The 21,008-nt window shown below is 57.0% G+C and overlaps 7 protein-coding genes across 7 annotated transcripts; 4 read left to right on the forward strand and 3 right to left on the reverse strand.

Moving 5' to 3' along the window:
- Positions 1–141: 141 nt before the first annotated feature.
- Positions 142–5,119, reverse strand: L226DRAFT_539372 (uncharacterized protein). Its single transcript, XM_067681671.1, has 4 exons — positions 4,758–5,119; positions 3,735–4,213; positions 3,396–3,685; positions 142–3,343 (listed from the first exon to the last, which is right to left on the reverse strand). The coding sequence occupies exons 1-4, from the start codon at positions 4,945–4,947 to the stop codon at positions 583–585; spliced, it is 3,720 nt and encodes a 1,239-aa protein (XP_067530498.1). The 5' UTR covers positions 4,948–5,119; the 3' UTR covers positions 142–582.
- Positions 5,120–5,379: 260 nt separating this feature from the next.
- On the forward strand, positions 5,380–7,911 carry L226DRAFT_547959 (uncharacterized protein; the record flags this gene model as incomplete). Its single annotated transcript, XM_067682545.1, has 5 exons — positions 5,380–5,838; positions 6,365–6,809; positions 6,866–7,023; positions 7,076–7,203; positions 7,266–7,911. 5 exons carry the CDS (start codon positions 5,380–5,382, stop codon positions 7,909–7,911), a joined length of 1,836 nt encoding a protein of 611 aa, XP_067530499.1.
- Positions 7,912–9,410: 1,499 nt separating this feature from the next.
- L226DRAFT_547960 (FAD/NAD-P-binding domain-containing protein) lies at positions 9,411–11,483 on the forward strand (the record flags this gene model as incomplete). Its single annotated transcript, XM_067682546.1, has 11 exons — positions 9,411–9,422; positions 9,494–9,551; positions 9,620–9,705; positions 9,759–9,876; positions 9,927–10,009; positions 10,073–10,305; positions 10,367–10,421; positions 10,471–10,524; positions 10,580–10,695; positions 10,756–10,885; positions 10,968–11,483. The coding sequence occupies 11 exons, from the start codon at positions 9,411–9,413 to the stop codon at positions 11,481–11,483; spliced, it is 1,461 nt and encodes a 486-aa protein (XP_067530500.1).
- Positions 11,484–12,160: 677 nt separating this feature from the next.
- Positions 12,161–13,958, reverse strand: L226DRAFT_539376 (protein phosphatase methylesterase). Its single transcript, XM_067681672.1, has 8 exons — positions 13,720–13,958; positions 13,377–13,660; positions 13,202–13,329; positions 13,050–13,155; positions 12,892–12,982; positions 12,679–12,824; positions 12,453–12,613; positions 12,161–12,391 (listed from the first exon to the last, which is right to left on the reverse strand). Exons 1-8 carry the CDS (start codon positions 13,860–13,862, stop codon positions 12,299–12,301), a joined length of 1,152 nt encoding a protein of 383 aa, XP_067530501.1. The 5' UTR covers positions 13,863–13,958; the 3' UTR covers positions 12,161–12,298.
- Positions 13,959–14,085: 127 nt separating this feature from the next.
- Positions 14,086–16,292, forward strand: L226DRAFT_263493 (uncharacterized protein). Its single transcript, XM_067673390.1, has 4 exons — positions 14,086–14,304; positions 14,360–14,563; positions 14,622–15,666; positions 15,720–16,292. Exons 1-4 carry the CDS (start codon positions 14,288–14,290, stop codon positions 16,017–16,019), a joined length of 1,566 nt encoding a protein of 521 aa, XP_067530502.1. The 5' UTR covers positions 14,086–14,287; the 3' UTR covers positions 16,020–16,292.
- Positions 16,293–17,545: 1,253 nt separating this feature from the next.
- L226DRAFT_539377 (uncharacterized protein) lies at positions 17,546–18,535 on the reverse strand. The gene is made up of 3 exons (XM_067681673.1): positions 18,289–18,535; positions 18,113–18,241; positions 17,546–18,053 (listed from the first exon to the last, which is right to left on the reverse strand). Exons 2-3 carry the CDS (start codon positions 18,203–18,205, stop codon positions 17,892–17,894), a joined length of 255 nt encoding a protein of 84 aa, XP_067530503.1. The 5' UTR covers positions 18,206–18,241; positions 18,289–18,535; the 3' UTR covers positions 17,546–17,891.
- A 568-nt stretch (positions 18,536–19,103) lies between these two features.
- Positions 19,104–20,997, forward strand: L226DRAFT_493646 (NAD(P)-binding protein). The gene is made up of 11 exons (XM_067677451.1): positions 19,104–19,242; positions 19,305–19,465; positions 19,522–19,544; positions 19,600–19,682; positions 19,745–19,846; positions 19,896–19,948; positions 20,009–20,039; positions 20,094–20,106; positions 20,168–20,329; positions 20,382–20,454; positions 20,519–20,997. Exons 1-11 carry the CDS (start codon positions 19,194–19,196, stop codon positions 20,801–20,803), a joined length of 1,035 nt encoding a protein of 344 aa, XP_067530504.1. The 5' UTR covers positions 19,104–19,193; the 3' UTR covers positions 20,804–20,997.
- Positions 20,998–21,008: the final 11 nt, after the last annotated feature.

The raw sequence follows: 21,008 nt of genomic DNA on the forward strand, positions 1-21,008 counted from the left end.
ATGTCAGTTGATAAGATAGCGTTCAGTGGACGCTGGACTACTCACCGACGCCTTTCTCGCTGCGGGCAAGCCGACTCGCACGGACGAGAACAGATGACCCCTTCGGCGAACGCTCGAGCAACACGTGGGTAGGGGTATAAGGTTGAGGTGATTCGAATGCCGGCATGTCCTGCGATACCTATGTGGTGGGGCGGTGTCGTAAAGATCAGCCTACGTTGTGAGTGTGGGACAATGCACCAGGGTAGTCGAAGGACTAGCAGAAGCTGGGGATCGTCGATATGGTACTAGTTCGTTGTATTCGATATGGTACAGAATACATCCAGGCGCAGAGAGAGGACAGGAATCGTGAAGGTCGTAACAAGAGGTATCGATGAGATGAGGAGGCGGAGTCGTGAGTTAATAAGTCATTGTGCGATCTTAGCAGCAGCAGCGTGTTGTGGTACATTAGACTAGATGAGCAGAATAGACGAAGAAACAGGGAAACAGTCAAACAGATAACCTGACAAAACATGCAGAGACGGTCGAGATGGTATGTGCCGGTAGAGAATTCGAAGACGTAGTCCAGTGCAGAGAAGATGATGCTCACGACGGGTTCACTTGTCCTTGGTATCGCTTGATGAGTTCTCGCAGGCGCGCCTGTCCGAAGGCATACTCGTTCTTCGCAGGAGGTGAACCTGGAGACTTGGGTGTAGCGGTCTTGGAAGACGTATCGGTACGGGAGTCCACCTCGGCGATGGTCGGCGGTAGCTTCGCACTGAGCTTGAGGCGATCTACGCGTGCGGGAGACGGTCGCGCAAGCGACGCTGTTGAAGAGAGGGTAGGCGTGGCAGTGGACGACGAGACGACAGCTGGAACGGAAGACGACTTGATCATCCGTGCGCGCTTCGCCGTGAGGTCTCCGACGGAGGCGATCGTCGGGTCAGGAGAGGAAGACGTCAGGGCTGGAGACGAAGTTCCACTCTTCGGTGTCGGCCTCATCATCTTGGGACGTCCATCACTGAGTGGAGAGGTCGTCGTGGGTGATCTAAGAGCATCCGGTTTGGGCTTGGGGGTCGGTTTGATAGGATCCAGGGGTTTGGGTGGAGGCTTCGTAGCACCCAACGCGGTCTTCGCTTTCCACTGCTCCGCGAGCTTAGCAGGTTTGGGCTGCGGCTTTGCAGGAGCAACCTTCGGAACCGCCGCCCTCTCAGTACTCTGGCCAGATGCCCAGATCGCTGCTACGGAGGTGACGATACCGCCCTTGCCGCCGCGTGCCGACCGCACATCGTACTTGACTTCCGAGTCCAGAGGACGGGGTGGATAAACAGGAAGTCGAGGGGATGCCCTCGACACAAGGTACACGTCGAACGGCGTTGTCTTCCTCCCGGTCGTGCTGAGGTTCGCGTTGCCGTTAGCAGTAGGATGTGCACGAACAGTACCGATGGGCAGGAAGCCAGAGGAGCGCGGGTTCGGAGCAGCCTGAGTCTCCTTGGGATCCTCGTTCTCTTTCTCTTTCTCCTTGTTCGACTCCGCGGACACATCCTTGAGCACCATCTCCGCGCTCTTCTTCTCCCGAAGTGGCGAAACCGGGGGCTCAGGCGTAACCTGCGCACTCCGCGCCACCGGACTGTACGCCGGACTTCTCGCAGGCGACCTCGCGGCACGCACGGGAGAGCGGCCACGCCTCAGCGAAGGCGTTGCAGGAGGCGGCGTCTCGGGTGGAGGAGTGGCGGGCTGCGGCGGTTCGTCAGGATCGATACTCCCCAGCCACGCCGCGATGCGTCCCTGCGCTGCCTTCCTAAGCTTCACGAGCTCTTTGTCCTTGTCCTTCCCGGTCGCATCCCCGTCCGCGGCATGCTTCTCGCTCTTCCTCTTCGTGCCGGACCCAGTCGCTTTCTTCGTATCCCTGCTCTCCCTGTCACGTCCACGCGCGGTCGCAGTTGCAGTCTCCCTACTGTCCCGTGCGCGCGCGCTACCTTCGACGTCAAGCTCGCGATCGCTCCCGCCGCCTCGACTGATCCCACCGCGCTTGAGCGTCTTCTCGTCCGCAATGTCGTCGAGGCCGGGGAGCGTAAGACTGGAGATCGCCGAGTCAACCGGGGGCTCGACGTCCTGTGCGCGCGGGATCGCAATGGGTGCGACGGTGGGTGGACTGGCGAGGACAGTCCGCACGTCGGGCGCGCGCTCCTTCTCGGGTTTGCGCGTGCCGACTTCCGCGAGGAGCTTCGCCTCGAGCGCGTCCAGCCCCGAGAGGTCGTTGCCTGGACGGAGGCCCCGGGGCACCTTGAGAGAGGTCACCGCAGCCGCGAGTGTGGGTGTTGGCGGAGTCTCGTGGGGGCCGGCTTCGACGAGGGAGGGAGGGAAGAGCGAGTCTGCTCGACCACGTGGGGTAGAGATTGGCTCCTTCCCGGTCGGTACTGGCGGCTTCGGCAGCGTTTTCTCCCTGCTGTCCCCGTTCGCACTGCGCGCGGGAGAGGCGACGAAACGAGGCGAGGTGCTGATCACCTCCTTCTGCACGTCTTCCCGTTCGGCCAAGCGCTCGAGCTTACCGACGTTCTCAAACGGATCCTTCGAGAACGACACCTTCGGAGAGAGCATCGGGCGCGGAGACACGACGTCCCCGCCCGTCAGCAGAGGTGACAGCGTCAGGTTCGGGCGGGTGTGCATCTCGGGCGATGACGCGGGGCTCGAGGCGGCCTGCGCTGGAAGGCCTTCTGGGACGGCGACGAGTGCGACGGCAGGGACAATAGGAGCAACAGGAGGGGCGTCTGCTAGGTGGTACCGGTGCGCAGGCGGGGATGCGGAGCGGTGGCGCGAGGACATGCGCAGATGATGTGCGATGCGTGAGGCCCGCTCGCCCTTGCCCTCTTCCCGCTCTCCACCGGCGTTGTGTGATCCGGTCGGCATTGGGATAAGTGGCGGCGGCGGCACGGCCGTCGGCATGGACATGGGCAGGCCGTGGAGAGGCTGAGATGGGGTGGGCTCCGCACTCGACGGTCGTGGGGGAGGGACGAAGGGGACGGCGAGCGGTGCGTACTGCGACGCAGGATAGCCATAGTGCGAGGCTGACGCGTAGAGACTGGCCGGCATTGGCGTCATAGAGGACGCTGGGAGCCAGACCTGACCTTGGTCCACGTAGGGCGCTATGGGTGGAGACATCGGCGGCACTGGGTAGGCGTAGGGACTCATCGGTCGGTCGAGATAAGGCGCTGGAGACATCGGCGGCTGGTATAGCATCCCCGACGTCGGGTCGTAGAGAGGGGCGCCCATGGGGGCAGGCAGCGCGTACATATCTGGAGGAGGGTATTCCGGGGCGACAGACGGGTGGAGGATCATCACCGGCAAGTCAAGTCTAATGTCCTTGCTGCTCGCCGCCGTCAGTAGTGCTCGTCTCACATGGAGAATCTGATACATACCTTCCGATGCCCATGGCGAGCTTGATGCCTACTATGCAGCGCACCTCGAACAAACACTCTGTGGCCTTACCACTGTCTCCCTGTCGGTACCCGCCCTTGACGCCTCGCGCATGCTTCGGCACGTCGACGACCAGGTTGGCGACACCCTCTGCGCCGGGTTGGATGATGTACTCGGGACCTCGGAACGACACCGTGGTCACAGTGTCAGACAGCTGCAGCGGCTGCTTCTGGTTCGAAGGGACGTTCGGCAAGTGCAGCTCCCGTGTCAGAACGACGGACAGCCCGGTGTTCTGTCAAGCAGTGAGCATCTGTTCCGTGGCTGAAACATGATTCGCCTACCTTCTTGCTCGAATGGTTCTTGACTTGGAGTTCGATGCACGCGGGGTGGCCAGCAATCAAGAACCCGCCGAGAACCTTGCCCTGCATCCAGATCTTCCCGTTCTCGCCGACAATAACACCCTCCGGGTCCACGCGGTTGAAGTCGTCCTCCAGACGTTCAATCACGTCTATTGGCTTCTGGTCCGTCACGAGCTTCCTCTCGCCCTTCCAGAACACGCCGACGCTCGCTCTAACTTCGTACCGCAGTCGAGCAAGTCCAGAGCCGAAGTCTATCGACGACGGAGACGAGTCGGGCAGGGGAAACTGGAACGGGAAGGTGGTGATACCGCGGCGCGCATGGTAGTAGTGAGACGGCAGTGGCGGGTCGCCGGGAGCGGGGTATGGGTGGACTGAGTTGGAGGGGGGAAGGCCGGGCCCTTGGAATAGTCGTTTGGTGTGCAGAAACGTCGACGTGGCGGAGTGGTCTCTCGATGTCAGCTCTATGTATATTGGTCAGCTATGAAATCTTAGCAGTAGGCTCAGAGTTGCTAGTCGACCGGCCATTGTTTGGCACACTCGGAGTTCTCCGCGCTCGACGTGGGGGTCAAGAGATAGTAACCCGATCGACCAGGGAGTTTGTCCGGAGGACACTCCGCCAGATTGTCCGTCAGACAATGAAGACTGGCCATCGAGTAACACATCGACCAGAATAGACTTGTACCACCAACTACGAACACAACAACGGAGACCCTCTGATCGGTAGGCATGAGGCAGGCGGTAAGAGAGCGCCTCAAAGGACACCTGACATCATGGATGTAGCACGAAGGCAGTAAGACACTCAGCCTCTCAGCTGGATTCTCACATGAATTGTTTCATGATGTGCACTCGACCATTTCATGGAACGTGGCTCGAACGAGCAGCTTCATGCCCCTAGTACTCACCCTGGCGACGACAGAGCAGCGGACGGTATGTGATGACAGAAGACACGATAGTAGATGCGATACTCAAGTGTAGACTGGAGTTCCAAATGGTTACAGAGCTCACCTTCGATCGCGTACATTTCCACCATGATCACGCTGATCCCGAGGCCCTTCTCCGCCTTGCACTCCAGCTCCATATTCCCTGTAACCATTCCTCCGGCTGGGAACTGGGTATCGGCGAATCTGAGAGTCACCTTAACCTTCGAGTGGTAAGGCGACGCATTCATCGGCTCTGGCCGGGTCTGCGAAGCCATGGCGTATCCCAGAGAGGATCGGGCGTTGTGGTGGTTATTTGCTATGTACGGACCATAGACAAGTTGCGAAGAGGATCACGAGCCAAAATAGCAGAAGATGAGCAACAGGAAGTTTAGCCAATAAAGATAGCAGCAGAGAAAAGAGATTGGTACGAGAAGTACGAGGAGAACAAGAACTTCAGTAAGCGTGACGGAAAGCCTGCAGCAGAGGAGGCGTGACAGTAGGCGTGATGTATGTGACGTAACGTGTGATCCCCGTATTCGCGCACCGCCGCGGTCGCGATCGCGTCTCGCGTTTTGTCCAAGTCTTCCACTCCGCTGAGTCTCTCGTTCTGTTCCGCGTGGTAGCCCGAGTTGAGTTTTAACCACAAGCTACTTGGACCTCCAAAACATTGCGCTCGCTCGGACTTACCCTAGGATCCACCTACGAGGATGCCTGCAAAGTACTCCCACGTGAAGAAAAGACAGTCTCCCAAGAAACAGGCAAAGCGCGACCAGAACCCTCACCAACATAAGCACCATGAACATGACCACGACCACGGACATGCACACACACACGCATACCCTGGCCCACAAGTGGACCGATGTGTCGCGCACGCTACCGCCATGGCCAAGCTCGAGCGCACCATCTCCCGCATCCTCCTCATCCGCTTCGAACAAGACATAGCTCGCCTATTCTCTACACATCTCTACTACGTCGCCCTCCAGCACCTCCCGACCTTCGTCATTCGCTGCATCACCGTCGGCGGGCCGAGCTGGGTCGCTGCGAACACCGAGTGCGACGAGATCAAGGACTTCCTCCGTGGGGCCCTTTCCATGGACATGCGCCAAGCGGGGGACCGTGTAGCGACGAAGAGCGTCCTCTGGACCTATACTGCCCTGCGGCACTTTGTGAGTGCCCCGTTCGTTTCCATGTTTTGTGCTTTCCTCGGTTCCATGCATCCTCCGGTTAGCGGCCGTGCCAACGGTGGGTTTGCGCACGCGTATACGTGTTCCACGTGCCTCTACATCCAAAAACCCTCACGAGACTATGGTCAGGAGACTTGCTCCGTACGCGCTCGTTCGAAGCCCGTGCACATACCTGGATTCCCGGTTGCCTGACCGGAGCGCTTGCATCTATCGTCACATAGATGCCGGAACTGTCTTGTGTGTACTACACTAGCCAGGGACTGACAGACGCGGTCAGTAACTACTTCCAGCATCCCTGACCATATTGCCGAGGCCCATGAGCGGCCAGTTTCTGTCCAAACGTGACCGTTCGCACACTGTACAGCCCTCAGTCATGGCGGATGGACCTGGAAAAGCGGGAAATTATACGAGCCGAGCCTTGACCTCGTCCGAGATGACCGTCGCGCGCAGACAGTCTCTGCGCACCGAGCCCACATTCCTCTCATTCCGCACGCTGACCGCTCCACAGGCCAAATCCCAGGGCATCTCAATCTGCGAGCGCGGCGGCCTGCACTCCGTGCAACTCCTCCCGCACCACGCCGCGCTCGTCGCGCACCTCGCCTCGCTCAAAGCACACCACCCGCCCCCCTTCTCCAAGCCGCCGCACCTCGGACCGATGACCGCGGGCATCCGCGAGATCATCGTCGCGTGCAAGACCAAGTACGGCAAGGGCACGGATTGGCAGGAGAAGGTGCGCGAGGGGTACGACCGGCTGTGCGAGCTGCTGTACCGCATCGCGAGCGAGTTTGACGTGCGCGGGTACGGGCTGCTCCTGCGCGAGAAGCTGACGGAGAAGTGGTGCGATTGCGGGTGCTCGACGGACCATTTGAGTGAGGTGTGCGAGCGCACGGTGAGGATGGAGGAGGAGGAGAGCGGGGTGCGGTCCGGGAAGGAGCGGGAGTGGGATGGGCGAGGTGGGTCTGCGGTCTCTCGCTGGTGCAGTGGTTGTGATTGTTAATACCGTGCGTAGGGACGGGCGTTTCCGGCTGGGAGACGGAGGACGAGGAAGATTTGTGGCATGTCGACTTTGAGATGCCCGGAGAGACGAAGCATGACCTCCCAGACGAGATGAGCGTTGGGGAGCTCATGGAGCTGCGGTACATGCAGGCCGAGCGGGAAAAGGAACAGGTGTGTATTCACATACTTCGTCTTCCACTCATGCTCATGTGCTGGAATACAGGGCAACGTCGCGTTCAAAAAGGGCAACTTCCTCACTGCGATCGAGCGGTACAAGGCCGCGTACCGCATCGAGCCCGAGCTCCCGCACTATCAGCTCAACCTCGCAGCTGCGTACCTGAAGCTGAACGAGTGCGTCTTCTATGCCTATGATCTACGTCTACGGCTCGGACTGACTACGACAATCTCGCCAGCTTTATCGAGGCGGAGAAAGCGTGCGACCTCGCGTTGGGGCAGCACCGGAGCATGAAAGGCTACTGGCGGAGAGCACAGGCTCGGAAGGGGCAAGGGCGAATAGACGACGCAATAGCGGACCTCCACGGGGTACTACGCTTGCAGCACACCAACAAGGAGGCGTTCGACGAGTTGTGTGCCCTTGACCCGAAATCGACGGAGCCTTCTACCGCCGTGCCCTCCTCATCCACATCTATACCATCATCGTCATCATCCCGGCCACAACCCTCCTCCTCCTCTTCCTCCTCATCATCCGCGCACCGCTTATCCTCGTCCTTCTCATCCTCACCCTCATCTTCGTCCGCATCATCATCCGCGTCCTCATCCTCTGCACCAACCTCAAGCAAGTCCCGGTACGAGCCCCTCGCGCCGCGCGTGAAGCCGCTCCCGTTCGAGCGCAGCCCGACGGACGACCGGAAGCTCAAGATCTCGTCGATCCCCGTCACGGTCGACATCCCCGTCGAGTTCCTCAACGTGCCGACGACGGGCCCCGACAAGGGCAAGGGCGCCCCCGGCGAGGGCCAGGCGTCGGGGCGCATGGTCAGCCAGACGTTCGCGTATCCGTGCTGGGAGAGGTATATGGTGCAGCGGGTGGCTGAGCAGTGAGTGAGACGTTGACGGGAGGCCCGGTAGCGGCTGGTCGAGCTGGTGAAGCGCCCTCCCGGCTCGCATCAGCTCCCTCCGCTTGCCTTGGCCCCTGGCGCACACATGCGCCCTCTTCCCATTGCCCCGCATGCTTCTCCCGACATCGTGTTGATTGCGTTTTCTTTGCCTTCATTTATTTGTCGTGTTCTGCCTGCACTGGCTTTCTCTAATCTGCTGTTTCACTACACCCTGGGATGGTTTCCCCACAAGCCCATTCTTCTTCCTGGACCAGTGCTCGTTTCCTAGTACCTCCGTCGTCCACGCTTATGTAGTCATACATCCTCCTTCGATACCGTCGTCGACGACGCTAACCGTCCCTCGTCCCTGTAACACTTGTGCCGCCCACAGCCGACTGTTGTACCTGTCTTGGCGCTTCCGTGGCCAGACTCGCGTATTTTGCTTCCGGACCGCGGCTTGCTGAGTCCCATCATGCCATGCTCCCTCCAATGAGATCACTGCGGTGGCCGCATAATGTTTCTTGACATACGTGCAGCCATGACAAACCTGGGCTAACCAAGTGGAGGAGCGCTGCCACGCTTGGCCGCAGCGTCCAGACTCCAGGATCACGCAACTGCAGGTATGACGCCCACCAATTGTATCGTACATAAAAGAAGCAACAGGCTATCACTGAGACTATCAACCGCAGGAGCATAGCCGTTAATTGAGGCGCCTTCCCCGCCGCGACTCGCCAGCGGGGGCTTCGCGAAGGCGGAAGCATTCAGATCGGGGAATGCAGCCTTCCAATGTCAAAAGGCAAATCCTCTGCCGCGGTGCCCCTTACGTCGTGACGCGCGGTAGCGGCGTGGTAGCCACGAGGCAGCCGGCGGCACAATTTTGGCCACAGTCCGACGTCCCGCACCCCCTGGCCCGCTCCCTCCTGCCTTCCGACTCCCCAGCGTGCTCTCCCTCGATTTCCCTATCTCGAACACATTGTATCGCGGGATCAAATGGAATCAATGCGTGGCAATCGACGCTCTCAGGCTATAGATGGACATCAGCACGCAGCTGGACCTGAGGCTGGTCCTCCTGTCTGCATACTTATCATTATTAATTTGTGCCCCGGTTTTCGCGCCCCATAGCCCGGCCCCCTAGCGGCCTTGTTGGTGCTGCTCGGCCCGCCGAAAGGGGCGAGGTTAACAAGACCGTGCGCGGGCGTGGGAGGGGGCGCGAGGACGACATGACATTGACATTGACAATTGGCATCGACTCGGAGGCTCGGACGACGGTGGGGAAGGCCCTTATGGGGCAAGTAAGTACGGCTAAGCAACGGCTCCCTGGGCCTGCGCTTCGGAGGCTCCCTAAGCGACCGCCTCAGGTCAGGATCAGTTTTGGGCTGACGCACGAGTTTCCTTCTAGCGGCTGCCTGGGTGCGACGATGATATATCTCCGCGCGACCTGCAAATCATGCCGCCCTCCCTGCTACCTCGCTGTCCCTCCTCTCCTCGCCGCCGCCCGCAACCATGAGTGCTGAAGTACGTCGCCCCGCCTTCCGGTTTCCGAGTCCCGACGCCCGACGCCCGTGCTAAATCTGTTCCTTGCGCAGTCCTCGAGTACTCCGCTCCAAACGGTCCATCCAATCAGCTTCCTGATTATCGGAGGAGGTGCGTGTCGTGTCATTGCATCCCCACCACTCGGACATACCGACAAGAATCACCGCCACCGTTCGCAGGCATCGCGGGATTGGCATGTGCGCTCGCGCTGCGCCGAGTAGGGCACCATGCATTAGTGCTCGAACGACATGACATGAAAAGCGCGGTATGTGGTGTAGTGTTTTCGCTCTGTGACTGCTCCAGTGACACCCCTCGAAGCGCGGCGACAGCGGAATCCGGCTACCACCAAACCTAACGAAAATTCTGTTCCACTGGGGTCTCAGGAGCGCACTGAAGGAGAAGGCGTTGATCTCACATACAATCCTCTTCGCGACATGTGAGTACTGCCCCTATGACTCGACCCTGCCTGCCTGATAGGCATCCCAGACGAATCCGGGGACTACCTTGGCTCGCAAGTATGGAGTCAAGACGTGCTGAAGGAGACGAGAGGTGTATTCATGGTGCTCAAGGTGCGTCTGTCTTTTCCGTGCCTCCCCTTGCTCCTCGGCCGATCATTCAAACGCCACCGACAGCATGCCGAGCTGTACGATATCTTGTATGAGGCCGCCACACGAGCAGGCGCTCAGATCCGCCATAACGCCGAGGTCGTCGAGATCGACGCGTCGGAGCGCGAGGTGACGCTGGCGTCGGGGGAGACTGTGTCAGGAGACGTGCTCGTTGGCGCGGACGGCGAGTATGGACCGTCCCGAGCGGTGGTCATTGGGAAGCAGGTCCGGGGATCGCCGACAGGGCTGGCGATGTATGAGTGAGTTTAAGCTTCTTCTCTGGGACTGCGCTGCCGATAGCCGGGCTGAATGTGTCCCTAGTACTCTCGTTCCTGGAAAATATGTTCCCCCACACTTATTCAAGCTACGAGAGCAGGTAGGTGAGGTTACTCCGTTCTTCGCCTCGGTGTTAACGAGGCGGGCAGAACGGCGTATATGTAGCATTCGGTGATGGCCGCGCGATTCTTGCGTACCCAGTAGTAAGTATGGTGACAACGCGACGAGAAGTAGGAGTGCTCATGCATGGACGCATAGGGCAACAAGGAGGAGATCGCCTTCCAATTCTACGGACCCGACGACGGAGGGGATGGGAAGTTCGGGGATGCACCGTCAATGCCGGTCATTGACATCGCGTCCAAGGTTGACCCCCGGTATGACCTCATCCGCTACCTATTACCTGTCGCTTGCTCTTACGTTCCCTTGCTGTGCAGACTACAACCGATAGTCAAGAACGCCCGAAAAGCAACCCGAATTACCATCCGGGATCACAACGATCTTGAAGACTGGGTAGAAGACGACGGTCGGCTGGTGTTGATCGGCGAGGCAGCGCATCCCTTCCCAGTACGTCTATTCCCCATTGGCTTGGCTGGTCGTCATGTACTCGCGGAAAGCTGATTTCAGACGTCTTCATTGCCCTATGCAGCCAGGCACGATCCAAGCGACGGCGATGGCGGTCGAGGACGGCGCGGTGCTCGCCAAGCTCTTCTCGCACCTCAGCGAAGAGCGGCAGATCGAGAGCTTCCTGTACGCCTTCCAGGAGCTGCGGCAGCCCCGCACGCGCAGCGTGCGCGCGAGCGAGTTCGGGAACGCGTTCTTCATGGCGATGCCCGCCTGCGAGCAGTCGCGGCAGCGCGACGAGGGCATGCGCATGCTCGGCGAGAAGGGCCTGAACGTGCTCGAGGGCGGCGACGGCGAGGCGAGCGGCGCCTGGGACGAGATCCGCACCGTGTTCGGGTACGACTGCGAGGACGAGGCGGACGACTGGTGGGTCCAGTGGGGGCTCCTCCGCGAGCGCGCACTCGGGCGGCAGGCGGACGGCGAGGAGGACGAGGACGGGGATCCCGCCGCGGCGTCCTCCGCGTTCGACTTCTCGGCGTTCACGGTGCAGGTTAGTGAGATTGCTACCGAGGCTGTTTCTGAACACGACTATGACGAGTGAGGCCTGGTGCTTCGCTACATCTGGGGTTGGGCTTTTGGAGGGGAACCTGTCGCGCATGCCACGAGCCACGAACCATCTCTGGCGCGGTTTCCCGATGCTATTCATTATTAGTGGCCGACGACGATATCGTCGGCCGTAAAACCTATTTATGCCGCTTCACTATTCATAATGCATCCGCTAATCTGATAATTACATATAGACGGTGGAACAGAAGCAGCGCGGAACGTCGGTCGACGTGCGTTCTCCCCGCGTCCATTGATGCGGCCACCGGTTGGACCGCAGGGCCTGGAAGCTCTGCTAGTCGGCCGATATTAGCAGCCGCGGACGCAAATATGGCATCAAGGTGCCTGGAGGATGGTCGACGGTGTCTTGGACGGCCTTGGAGGGTCTCTCGGATTGGTGAGCTCTGCCGAGCGGAGGTAATCATATGTTGTATATAGATTTATCATGTCTTCTAGCTTACTGTACACATGCCGTATTCAGGAACCAGTTAATTTGGATATTTCTGTGCTGACTGGCTCGACGTTCGAGGGAGAATGCCATCACCCACGATGCGGACGTCATGATCTGGGGTTCTGTACTATGTATCATAGACGTGACGGCATAGGCTAAGGCAGAGGATGGCCGACCATCGACCTAGTCACCTATTAGTGGTTTGCTGTGCTTCTGGCGCGAGTCTGGCCCTGCAGAAACAAAACTCCTTGATATGGATCATGTAATACATCCGATTGGCCATTCTAGAGTACAGTTGCGCCAAGCGCAAATCACTTCCGGATTTTCTGTTACGCTGCGATCCTCCGCGGAGTGGACAGTGGCTACAGCTCCCCAACCTTCTTGACACCAACCACCACGCGTTCGTTTCGCCTCCAGAACTCCACAAGAACCTCGGCCATCCTCGTCGGGTCGTCCTGCGATCGATAACGTCAATACTTCTTACGGTGCGTGGATGAGATGATATCGCCACCGCACCTCATGCACCATATGTCCGACCCCGGGGATCACGACGAGCTGGAACTTGCCCTGCATCTGGCCTATCATCAGCTCCTTGTCCAGACGCTCCGTCCCTGCAAGAACCAAGAGGCGGGCAGTCCGGGAAGCCAGAAATTTGCTTGACAAGCCTGTGAACCAGCCTATGTAACGAAGCGAATGTTATGAATCGGAGTTGGCGAGCACACGCGTATGGCGATCAACTCACTCGTCCAATACGGGGCTGTGGTACGTAATGGGGTACGCCAGAGGTACGCGGGAGAACTCGCTGGGGATCCGGGAGGGGCTGGAACGATGATGCCGGGGACGGACACCCTCGCGGACATGGGATTGCGGATCGTGTTCGTGTGCACGCTGTTTGTGACGGCATCAATTAGCGGACCCGGCAAGTCTAACCCTTACGGGATGTCTTCATACTCACTGCCATTCAATTGCTTCTTCTGGGCTATCGAAGCCTTCCGGGCGAGCGTTAAGCAGACTATGCATGAGCGGGAGGGCCTCCAGCGTGAACTCTGCGGGCAAAAGGCATGTCAATGTCTGGTTGGAGGCGCTCAGCTACGGAGAATAGCTCCCGCGAACCTTCGACGACATCTATGACAGCAACACCTGTGATGCGGTATCGATGCTCCTGAAGCTTGGGGCAGGCCCGCACGCATACCGACCCTCCGAGACTGTGCCCGACAAGCTGGGGAAGATTTAGCGGCTGCCAATGATCGGTCGATTCGACTTACCAGAAGGGAAGGTGCCGTCTGGGCATCCGGGAACACGACACGCAAGAGATTGACGAGGTCGGCAGTCAGTATCTCCACATCAAGATTCTCCTCGGAGGACTCAGAATTGCTGATGCGCTTCGTCTTCCCTGAACCAAGTTAGAGACGAACGCACACGTACTCGATCTTCACGTACCATGACCACGACAGTCGTACGCAAGTACACCACACTCGCCCTTGCTCATGTCCGTGATCTCCTTCGCCATACACGCGAAGGTGAGACCCGAGTAGCCTGCTCCGTGATGGCAAACGATGACCGTCCCATCTTCGAACTTAGGTGGAGTGTAATATACGCGGAAATCTAAGTCGGAGGCGGGCACTGAGACTTGCGTAGCTTGCTCAAAAAAACCGGAAGCAGATATGGGTTCAAAGCCGGCACTTGGGTTGCGTTTACGAGCTGCCCGGGGCGTCCGCGAAGGTCTGTTGCGACATCCGGCGTATGCACGAGAAACTTGAGATATAAAGCACTATTCACGTACGCTGCTGGTGGGCCCATACCTCCTGGAAGAGATCCGACATAATCATGCGCCTCATTCTCCTCATCCTCTTCTCCCGGCAGTGGCGGAAGTTGTGGTGCCTTGGCGAACTTGGCTTGTAGTGCAGAACGGTAGAGGTCCGACATGATGCTGATGTTCGGTGTAATGCTGCGATTCTGAGAGCTGGCGGAAGAGCGGTATTCTCAGCAGAGTAGTAGGTCCACAGTTTGAGGTAGTAGTCAGAGAAAGAGCCAGATTTGGCGCAGGCCAGGCGGAGATTCGAAAGACGCACAATCTTATCTTATCGGGCTTGTAGGTCGAGTACCTAATCTACTCTCTTGAACCGCGCCGCAAGTTGCAACCTGCCACGTTTCTGTGAAGATCTACGGTTCATCAGCTTAAGGACCATCAGCAGAAGGTGGAAAGATCTACATACATTGGGCTTTATACTCCAACTTTCAGCCAATCTCATAGCGCCAGGCAACAGCGAACGGCATTTTTTTTCCCTTGCGGCTTTCCCGAGAAGCCTGGTTATGCACAGTCAAAATCATCCCCAAGAACATATAACACCATGCCTCAGCAAGTACCGTGAGTCCGTTAATATCTCCTCGGGAATTATTTTGTTCACTTGCTCGTGAATAAGAATACTCAGACTGAACGAAGACGTTCTCAACGCAATCCTAGAAATATTGCTCGGCACGGGAGGATTGGCTGAATTATCTCGGACCAGTCGTCAGGTCCGAGCCGCATGCATGCCTATTCTCTTTCGTGAATGCTATCGGCGCATGTACGTATGCCTCCCGGAACCAGATTGGTTTCTTCCATATCCTCTTTGGTCTCATGTGCAGTACGAGTTCAGCACCCTCCAACGGTTCAACGCCACATCCGCTGACCTCCTGGCGCAGGTCGCTGGTAATTCGAGACGAATGCTACGACAAAATAGACGCGAGTAGATCGCGGTTCACCGATAACTGCTTGCTTTGTGGAGCCCTTGCCGGGCCGCTGTTCGAACAGTGGCTTCCCAGGATGTCGCGGCTGCGTTCCGTCACGCTGTATCAGAACCCGCGCAACGATGAACATTCGCACGGGATATCATGGCCTGCGTTGTGTGCGGTGCTATCAATTCCAACTATACGCGCTCTCAACATTGACCGACTGCATGTCTGCCCTGCCCTACGTCCCAGCGACGAACTCCACGTCGCCGCAGTTGCCCCACTCACATCCTTCCAGTACATCCTCGACAAGGCTGCTCTATCGTCTGTCTATGTTCGTCCGGCCTCCGTGCAACCCAATTACACCGCCGAGATGATAGCGTTGAGCACGGCTCTCGGCGCGCTGCACGAGAGTCTGGAGGTCCTATCATTACCCACATCCTCGGTACCAATTAACGTCTTCTCCATGCACACTTGGCCTTGTCTACGGCGTCTCGTCCTACGGGGACAACCATGCGAGAGCCTGGTGTCGTCGCTCCTCTCGGGCATCTCCCACCTTCCATCGCTGAAATCCCTCGTCCTCAAGTTCTCCGCGGAAACGCGAACCCGCCCCGGAATACTCTGGCGAGGCGAAGACGTCACCTCGTTCCCCTGTCCGGCCTTAGAAGAACTCGTTCTCACATATCCAGATCCATCCGATCAGATCTTCGACCATCTTCCGCCGACTCTAATCGCCCTATCCCTTTGCTGCTGGCGTCACCTGTATCATGAATTTTTGAGCCCATATCGATTCTGGATCCCAAGTGATGGGCCGCTTTTTGCCCTCCTTCTTTCCTCCTCTGAGATGTGCTGCGTCCTACGCCGGTCGCAGACCCCGATGCTCGTCCGTCTAACCCTCGAATATCGCGCCGACGACGGAGACGAGGAGCTCCTCCATCATATCGCTCAGGCATATCCCCGCCTCACCTATCTTAAATTGATACGGTACAGACCTCATGGAGTGGATTCTGTTCCTGTGGTAAGTGCGCTTCGGTAGCTATCTGTGTACCTAACGTATTGATGAGGTACTAGGAACGCATAACTCGGGCATTAAGCCTGCTTGCTTACCTCAGCGAGCTCAAGGTGCACTTGGACCTCCCGGATATGCCTCTTCCGGGCCTCTACTTGGGGCGTGGCTCGGGCGGAGGATTTTACTCTTCTTCAGCCATCGAGAAGTTCTCCGACACTGTAGAACAAACGGCGGGTGTCTTCGCGCGAGAGTTAAGTGCGTCAGTCAAGTATGTGTCCATATTAGCTCCGACGGCATCACAGTCAATTTGGGCGCGGTTCCGAATAGTTAACGGGAAAGCCTTCTACGAGGAGAATTCGTGATGTTTCGCGCGCGAGAGGGTGATATGAGCACCGTGAGCTCTGCGCATGTGCATCTGTCTTTAAGCGTGGATTGATATGTAACTGCGTTCTCATTCTGTCGATAGCATCGGGTTGTGTGAATCATTGGCATGATCGACAGCAGTCGTGTCTTATCGTCCGAATACATGGGATGCAGCTTGTGTTGGCCTCTGCGGGATGGCTACTGAGTAGCAGTGGCCACCCTCACGTATGGCTTGAGAAAGTAGGCGACCATCGATACGTCTACCGGTCTAGAAGTCTCTGCCGGAGAACACAATTCCGGTGCATCACATATCGGGCTGACCATGTTCAGATTCTCGACCGATGCAGTCTCGGCCCGAGGAGTTCTTTGTTACGTTGGACAAGGTCGAGGAACATATCAGTTGAAGGAAATGAATGAAACGTTCAGGAAGATTTGTGGTAAATAAGTGGGAGATAAAATGGTATAGCCAATAGGAAGTTAGTGGGCTCCGCCGAACACAATATACATTGTAATACCGACTGTACCTCTACTAGTTGTTCAACTCAAGCCTTTCTGCGCCCGCCGACCTCGGTCTTCCACTGGAGGAGGCGCCATGAGTAGAACGCGCTGAGGAGGACAGCAAATGGGAGGAGGTAGTAGTTGAAGCGGTGGAGGGGTGTGTCCCGAGAGCGGTGGCGGATACCCTTGTAGTCGCGGGCAGGACATCGGCTCGTCGGGTGATTGAGGGACGTCCCTGGAGGTGTTACGTGAGACTATGTTAGAGCGCCTGAGCTTGGCTTCGGTGTCGAACGTCGGTCGTGCATGAGGATGCGAGGAATATGTAGAGACACCAATGCTGCTTATAAACTCCCGGTTTAATAAACCGGGAGTGCTTATAACCGGCCGGTTTATTCCTGTGTGCCATTTGTGGTCCTCTGCTCGCGCTGTTTCTCTGGATCCTGTATGTACCTGAGTTCAGCAATACGTACCCGCATTTTCAGCTGTCCAGTGTGCCGGGGGGAGGGAGAGCAACGTCGTGAATGTTGCAAAGCGCGGCGGCGCCTCCCTGGCCAGGCTGCCTGTAAGCGCCCGGCGCCATCATATCAGATGCAGATAAGATGGGCTATGATATCTCAAGCGGGCCCATCTTATCTCGTCGGCGCGCCGGCCCGACATATGTTTTCCGAATTTCACGGCTGAATTATGCGACCTGGTGAGCGTCTTCGTCTGATGTTGGAGGCATATCACTCATCCTGGTGTAGCTTATGCTTGGTGATGAGTATTGATGTATGTTCACTGGTTTCAACTCTGCAGAGTGCCGCGGGGAGCGAGAGCAACGTCGCGAACATTAATACCATGAAGCACGCGCGTCACGTGACTAGATGCGCTGATTATCTGCTGAGACACGCCATCTTATCCGGCCCCGATAAGATGCGTGCGGGCGCTCTGCCAGACGCGCGGCGGTGGCCCTGCTCAATGTTCGCGACGTTGCTCTCGCTCCCCACGGCACTCTGCAGAGCTGAAAACGCGTGGACGCATTGCTCACATCGGGTACATACAGACTGCAGAGAAACAGGGTGAGCAGGGGACCACAAACGGCACACACGAATAAACCGGCCGGTTATAAGCACTCCCGGTTTAATAAACCGGGAGTTTATAAACAGTCGTGGGGACGGCTCGGAATATGGGGTCGTATCGCGTCGAGCCACGTGCGACAGAGCAAGGGTTCGAGTTTCCAAAAGTCACGGATGTTGTTGAACACAACGTCGGCGAACGCGAGCAAGAGTTGGGGGAGAGGGATATTTGGTAGTACGTTGGACTCATCTATAGATCCGCCATAGAGCCAACGCAACCTCCGTGCGGTGATGGAAGTGGACGCTTCGGGCTCCTGGTCAACGAGACCTTCTGGGACTGCTACCTGAGAGGATCCGTGCGCCGTGTTTCGGAAAACGGTCCACACAAGGGCCCAGTAGATAGACACGGAATCGTGATCTACCTCGTGAACGACTGTGATCGGGCAGAGGATCGGGCGCAAAGGAGTAAGACCATGTGCCCTGCAGAACCTCTACCATTCAGTATAGAGCCGCCAGAGAACGTGGTGAACGAGACTGACCGTCCGTTCTACGTGCTCATCATCACCAAAAAATGTTTGAATTTCCGTAGGTTCATGGACACCCCGATCTTCGCCCGTGGTACTTGATGACATAGTGGGGACGGCGCAGTGGTTGGTTATGTGCGAGTACTAGGAACTCGATGAGACGGGTTCAAGATGTGCAAGTAGCTACTCACATTTCAATACCTTTTTTCGTGTGTTCGAGAGCCTTGCTAGTAATGGCGAAACTGTGCGATGGACGTTCCAGTTCAGGTTGAAGGCGGTTCAAGTTCAAAATAGCGCTGGCTAGTACAAGCATAATGCGGGCCGGAGTGACGGTCTCCCTCTCTCGGGGTGATGGCACCTCCTCCTGCCCACAGTATCCACTAGTACTTGTCGTGGTTCAAGCAGAGCGAGAGAGGAAGACAGAATTGACGATGGATTGCGAGCGCAGCGACCAAGTACTCATACACAAGTAAGAGATAAAGCACGGCACTACTAGTAATGGTAAAGTCCGATTGTGGTCTTGGTAAGCTGAATGTGAATCCTCTACAAAGTATCGTTAACGGAGAATCAACAGAAAGATAACAAACGTAAGCAAAGGAATCCATCAGTAACTAAGAAATGGCCGTCACAGGGAAATAGTCTAGTCTTTCACACAACACCAACACCACTATTCAGCTTCTCGCCTGACTTCCACATCTCGTCGAGTTCTTGTCCAGTCCGTGGTATACACAATGGCCCACCCGCGACCACTGGACTCCAAATAAATTGGCCACGTAACAGCGCTACCAAGTCGTGTTGCGTCTTGTCCAGAGGCAGCGCAGTAAGACATGCATGCACGTCTTCGCCTCCACATAATCCGCGGTGCAACTCCATCGAAGGCTAAGTATGTCTTTCGCAACTCAACTCGGATAATCCTATCGAAGGTTGTCCTGAATACTTCTGGAAGTTTCCCACCAAGAGTCCGTGGCTCGGAGAATGCCGCGTAGGCTTCTGCGAAACGTTGTCGTCACAACGAAACAGGGATATAAAAGACGCGTGCCCTACTGACTTCTCCAGCGTCTCACGCTTCTTCTATCGACATATCACCGCTATCGCTATGGGTTTTGTGAAGAACGGTCGTATAATCTACAGTGAGATCCCTACGGGTATGTTCCTGCGTACTTGTGAAGGCACAAGAAACTGTTGTGATTCTTATTGTGGAGTGCAGGTTACCCGGTCCCTGGAAAAACGTTGGTCTACGACGAGTCTCAGACGATTGACCTCGACAACGAGCCTCTGCATGGAGGCATACTCGTCAAGGTGCTGGTCCTCTCGATCGACCCGTACTTGCGGCGGAGAATGCAGGAACCCAGCCCCTTGGATTTCTTTGTAAGTTGCGTTGCGAATCGGGGATCACGATTAGTTGACTCAGGAGTCGTCAAAAGCCTCCCTTCAAGGTCGGAGAACCGTGAGGACCTGGATTGCTTTGCATCATTGGAACGCATTCTGACACGCGCATGCAGTCTAGATAATTCTGGAGTTGGTGTTGTCGTTCGCTCGGAGAACCCCAGCTTCAAGCCCGGTGACCACGTCCTGGGAAGGTTCCGTGAGCCGCGCAGCTAGAATCTCTGTACGTCTACGAGTATGGTTCTGAGCGGACCAACACAGTGTTCCAGCAATACCTGGTCCTTCCCGACCCTAAATTGCGGAAACTCGACAACAGAGAGGGCCTTTCGTTGTCCGCGTATCTAGGCGTATGCGGCGTGCCTGGTGAGCGTGAGGCTGGACGTATAAGGCTTTGGGCTCATGTTTGCAACAGCTCAAACGGCACACCATGCATGGAGAGAGTATGCCCAGCCCAAGATCAAGAAAGTGCGTATGTTTAGTAGTGGTCGCGCTGCGTTCCCGTGGCTCACCACTATGGACTGGCAGGGAGATGTTCTCTTCGTCACCGCTGCATCTGGTATGTGTCGCACTTGCATTCCTCAAGGTCAATTGCTCATATGTACGCATGTAGGTGCGGTTGGAGCGTCAGTAGTAATTCTCTACTCTATATGCTACCTGCCCTCCGTCTCACCCCGGAACTCGCAGAATTGTCGCGCAACTTGCGAAAGCGGACGGCCTCAAGGTCATTGCCTCGGCAGGCTCTGACGAGAAGGTAGAATATGTGCGCAGCCTCGGGGTGGATGTTGCCTTCAATTACAAGAAAGTGAGCACGCGCGAGGTGCTCCAGAAGGAGGGCCCAATCAATTTGTGGGTCTTCTACAGGCATGTTGGCTAGCGATCCCTGACATAGATCATGCAGCTACTGGGACAATGTCGGAGGCGAATCGCTCGAGGCGGCGCTCGAGTTCGCTGCGCAGAAGGCGACGTTCATCGTCCGTCCTCTTTCTCCTTCGTCGTTCCCTTCGTCGCGCTGATCAGAAACGTTTGCCTGTGTAGATCTGCGGCATGATCTCAAATTACAACACGAAGGAGCCGTACAACGTGAAGAATCTGCAGCAGCTCGTCTGGCGCGAGATCACGTTCAACGGCTTCCTCGTCGGCTCGCTCATGCCCAAGTACGATGACGAGTTCTTTGCGACGATGCCCGCGCGCGTCGCTAAGGGCGAGATCAAGTACAAAGAGCACTTTGTCAAGGGTCTCGAGAACGCTGGTCAGGCGCTGCTCGACGTGCTCAGTGGCGAGAACTTCGGGAAGAGCGTTGTGGTCGTCTCGGAGGAGTGATTCTAGAATGAGGAATTGCGGCAGATGGCGTCCAGACACTCGGGTACATGTGATGAGTAACTCAAGAGAGGTTATTGTTGTGTACGATACGAACCCGGGAAATGGCTCCGTTTCAAAGACTCGGAGAACGGGGGGACTTGGCAAGTACTTAGCCTTAGTCATCAATGTTAGTCAGCGATCAGAAGTGCACTGCCACCTTGAACCC

This window comes from Lentinus tigrinus (assembly GCF_003813185.1).
Source record: "Lentinus tigrinus ALCF2SS1-7 unplaced genomic scaffold L226scaffold_42, whole genome shotgun sequence".
Classification (NCBI taxonomy): Eukaryota; Fungi; Basidiomycota; class Agaricomycetes; order Polyporales; family Polyporaceae; genus Lentinus; species Lentinus tigrinus.

What these genes read in the sequence shown, in the direction of transcription:
- L226DRAFT_539377 (XM_067681673.1), bottom strand. Translation starts at nt 18,205, where the DNA reads ATGTCATCAAGTACCACGGGCGAAGATCGGGGTGTCCATGAACCTACG. An exon ending in ATGAGCACGTAGAACGGACG is followed by an intron (nt 18,054 to 18,112) that starts GTCAGTCTCGTT and finishes GAGGTTCTGCAG; the next exon opens with GGCACATGGTCTTACTCCTT.
- L226DRAFT_539372 (XM_067681671.1), bottom strand. Translation starts at nt 4,947, where the DNA reads ATGGCTTCGCAGACCCGGCCAGAGCCGATGAATGCGTCGCCTTACCAC. An exon ending in GGAAATGTACGCGATCGAAG is followed by an intron (nt 4,214 to 4,757) that starts GTGAGCTCTGTA and finishes CAATATACATAG; the next exon opens with AGCTGACATCGAGAGACCAC. An exon ending in CTCGCCATGGGCATCGGAAG is followed by an intron (nt 3,344 to 3,395) that starts GTATGTATCAGA and finishes GGCGGCGAGCAG; the next exon opens with CAAGGACATTAGACTTGACT.
- L226DRAFT_493646 (XM_067677451.1), top strand. Translation starts at nt 19,194, where the DNA reads ATGGGTTTTGTGAAGAACGGTCGTATAATCTACAGTGAGATCCCTACG. An exon ending in CCAGCCCCTTGGATTTCTTT is followed by an intron (nt 19,466 to 19,521) that starts GTAAGTTGCGTT and finishes AGTCGTCAAAAG; the next exon opens with CCTCCCTTCAAGGTCGGAGA. An exon ending in CCCAGCCCAAGATCAAGAAA is followed by an intron (nt 19,949 to 20,008) that starts GTGCGTATGTTT and finishes ATGGACTGGCAG; the next exon opens with GGAGATGTTCTCTTCGTCAC.
- L226DRAFT_263493 (XM_067673390.1), top strand. An exon ending in CCTCTTTGGTCTCATGTGCA is followed by an intron (nt 14,564 to 14,621) that starts GTACGAGTTCAG and finishes CTCCTGGCGCAG; the next exon opens with GTCGCTGGTAATTCGAGACG. An exon ending in GAGTGGATTCTGTTCCTGTG is followed by an intron (nt 15,667 to 15,719) that starts GTAAGTGCGCTT and finishes ATGAGGTACTAG; the next exon opens with GAACGCATAACTCGGGCATT.
- L226DRAFT_539376 (XM_067681672.1), bottom strand. Translation starts at nt 13,862, where the DNA reads ATGTCGGACCTCTACCGTTCTGCACTACAAGCCAAGTTCGCCAAGGCA. An exon ending in GGTATGGGCCCACCAGCAGC is followed by an intron (nt 13,661 to 13,719) that starts GTACGTGAATAG and finishes ATGTCGCAACAG; the next exon opens with ACCTTCGCGGACGCCCCGGG. An exon ending in AGACGGCACCTTCCCTTCTG is followed by an intron (nt 13,156 to 13,201) that starts GTAAGTCGAATC and finishes AATCTTCCCCAG; the next exon opens with CTTGTCGGGCACAGTCTCGG.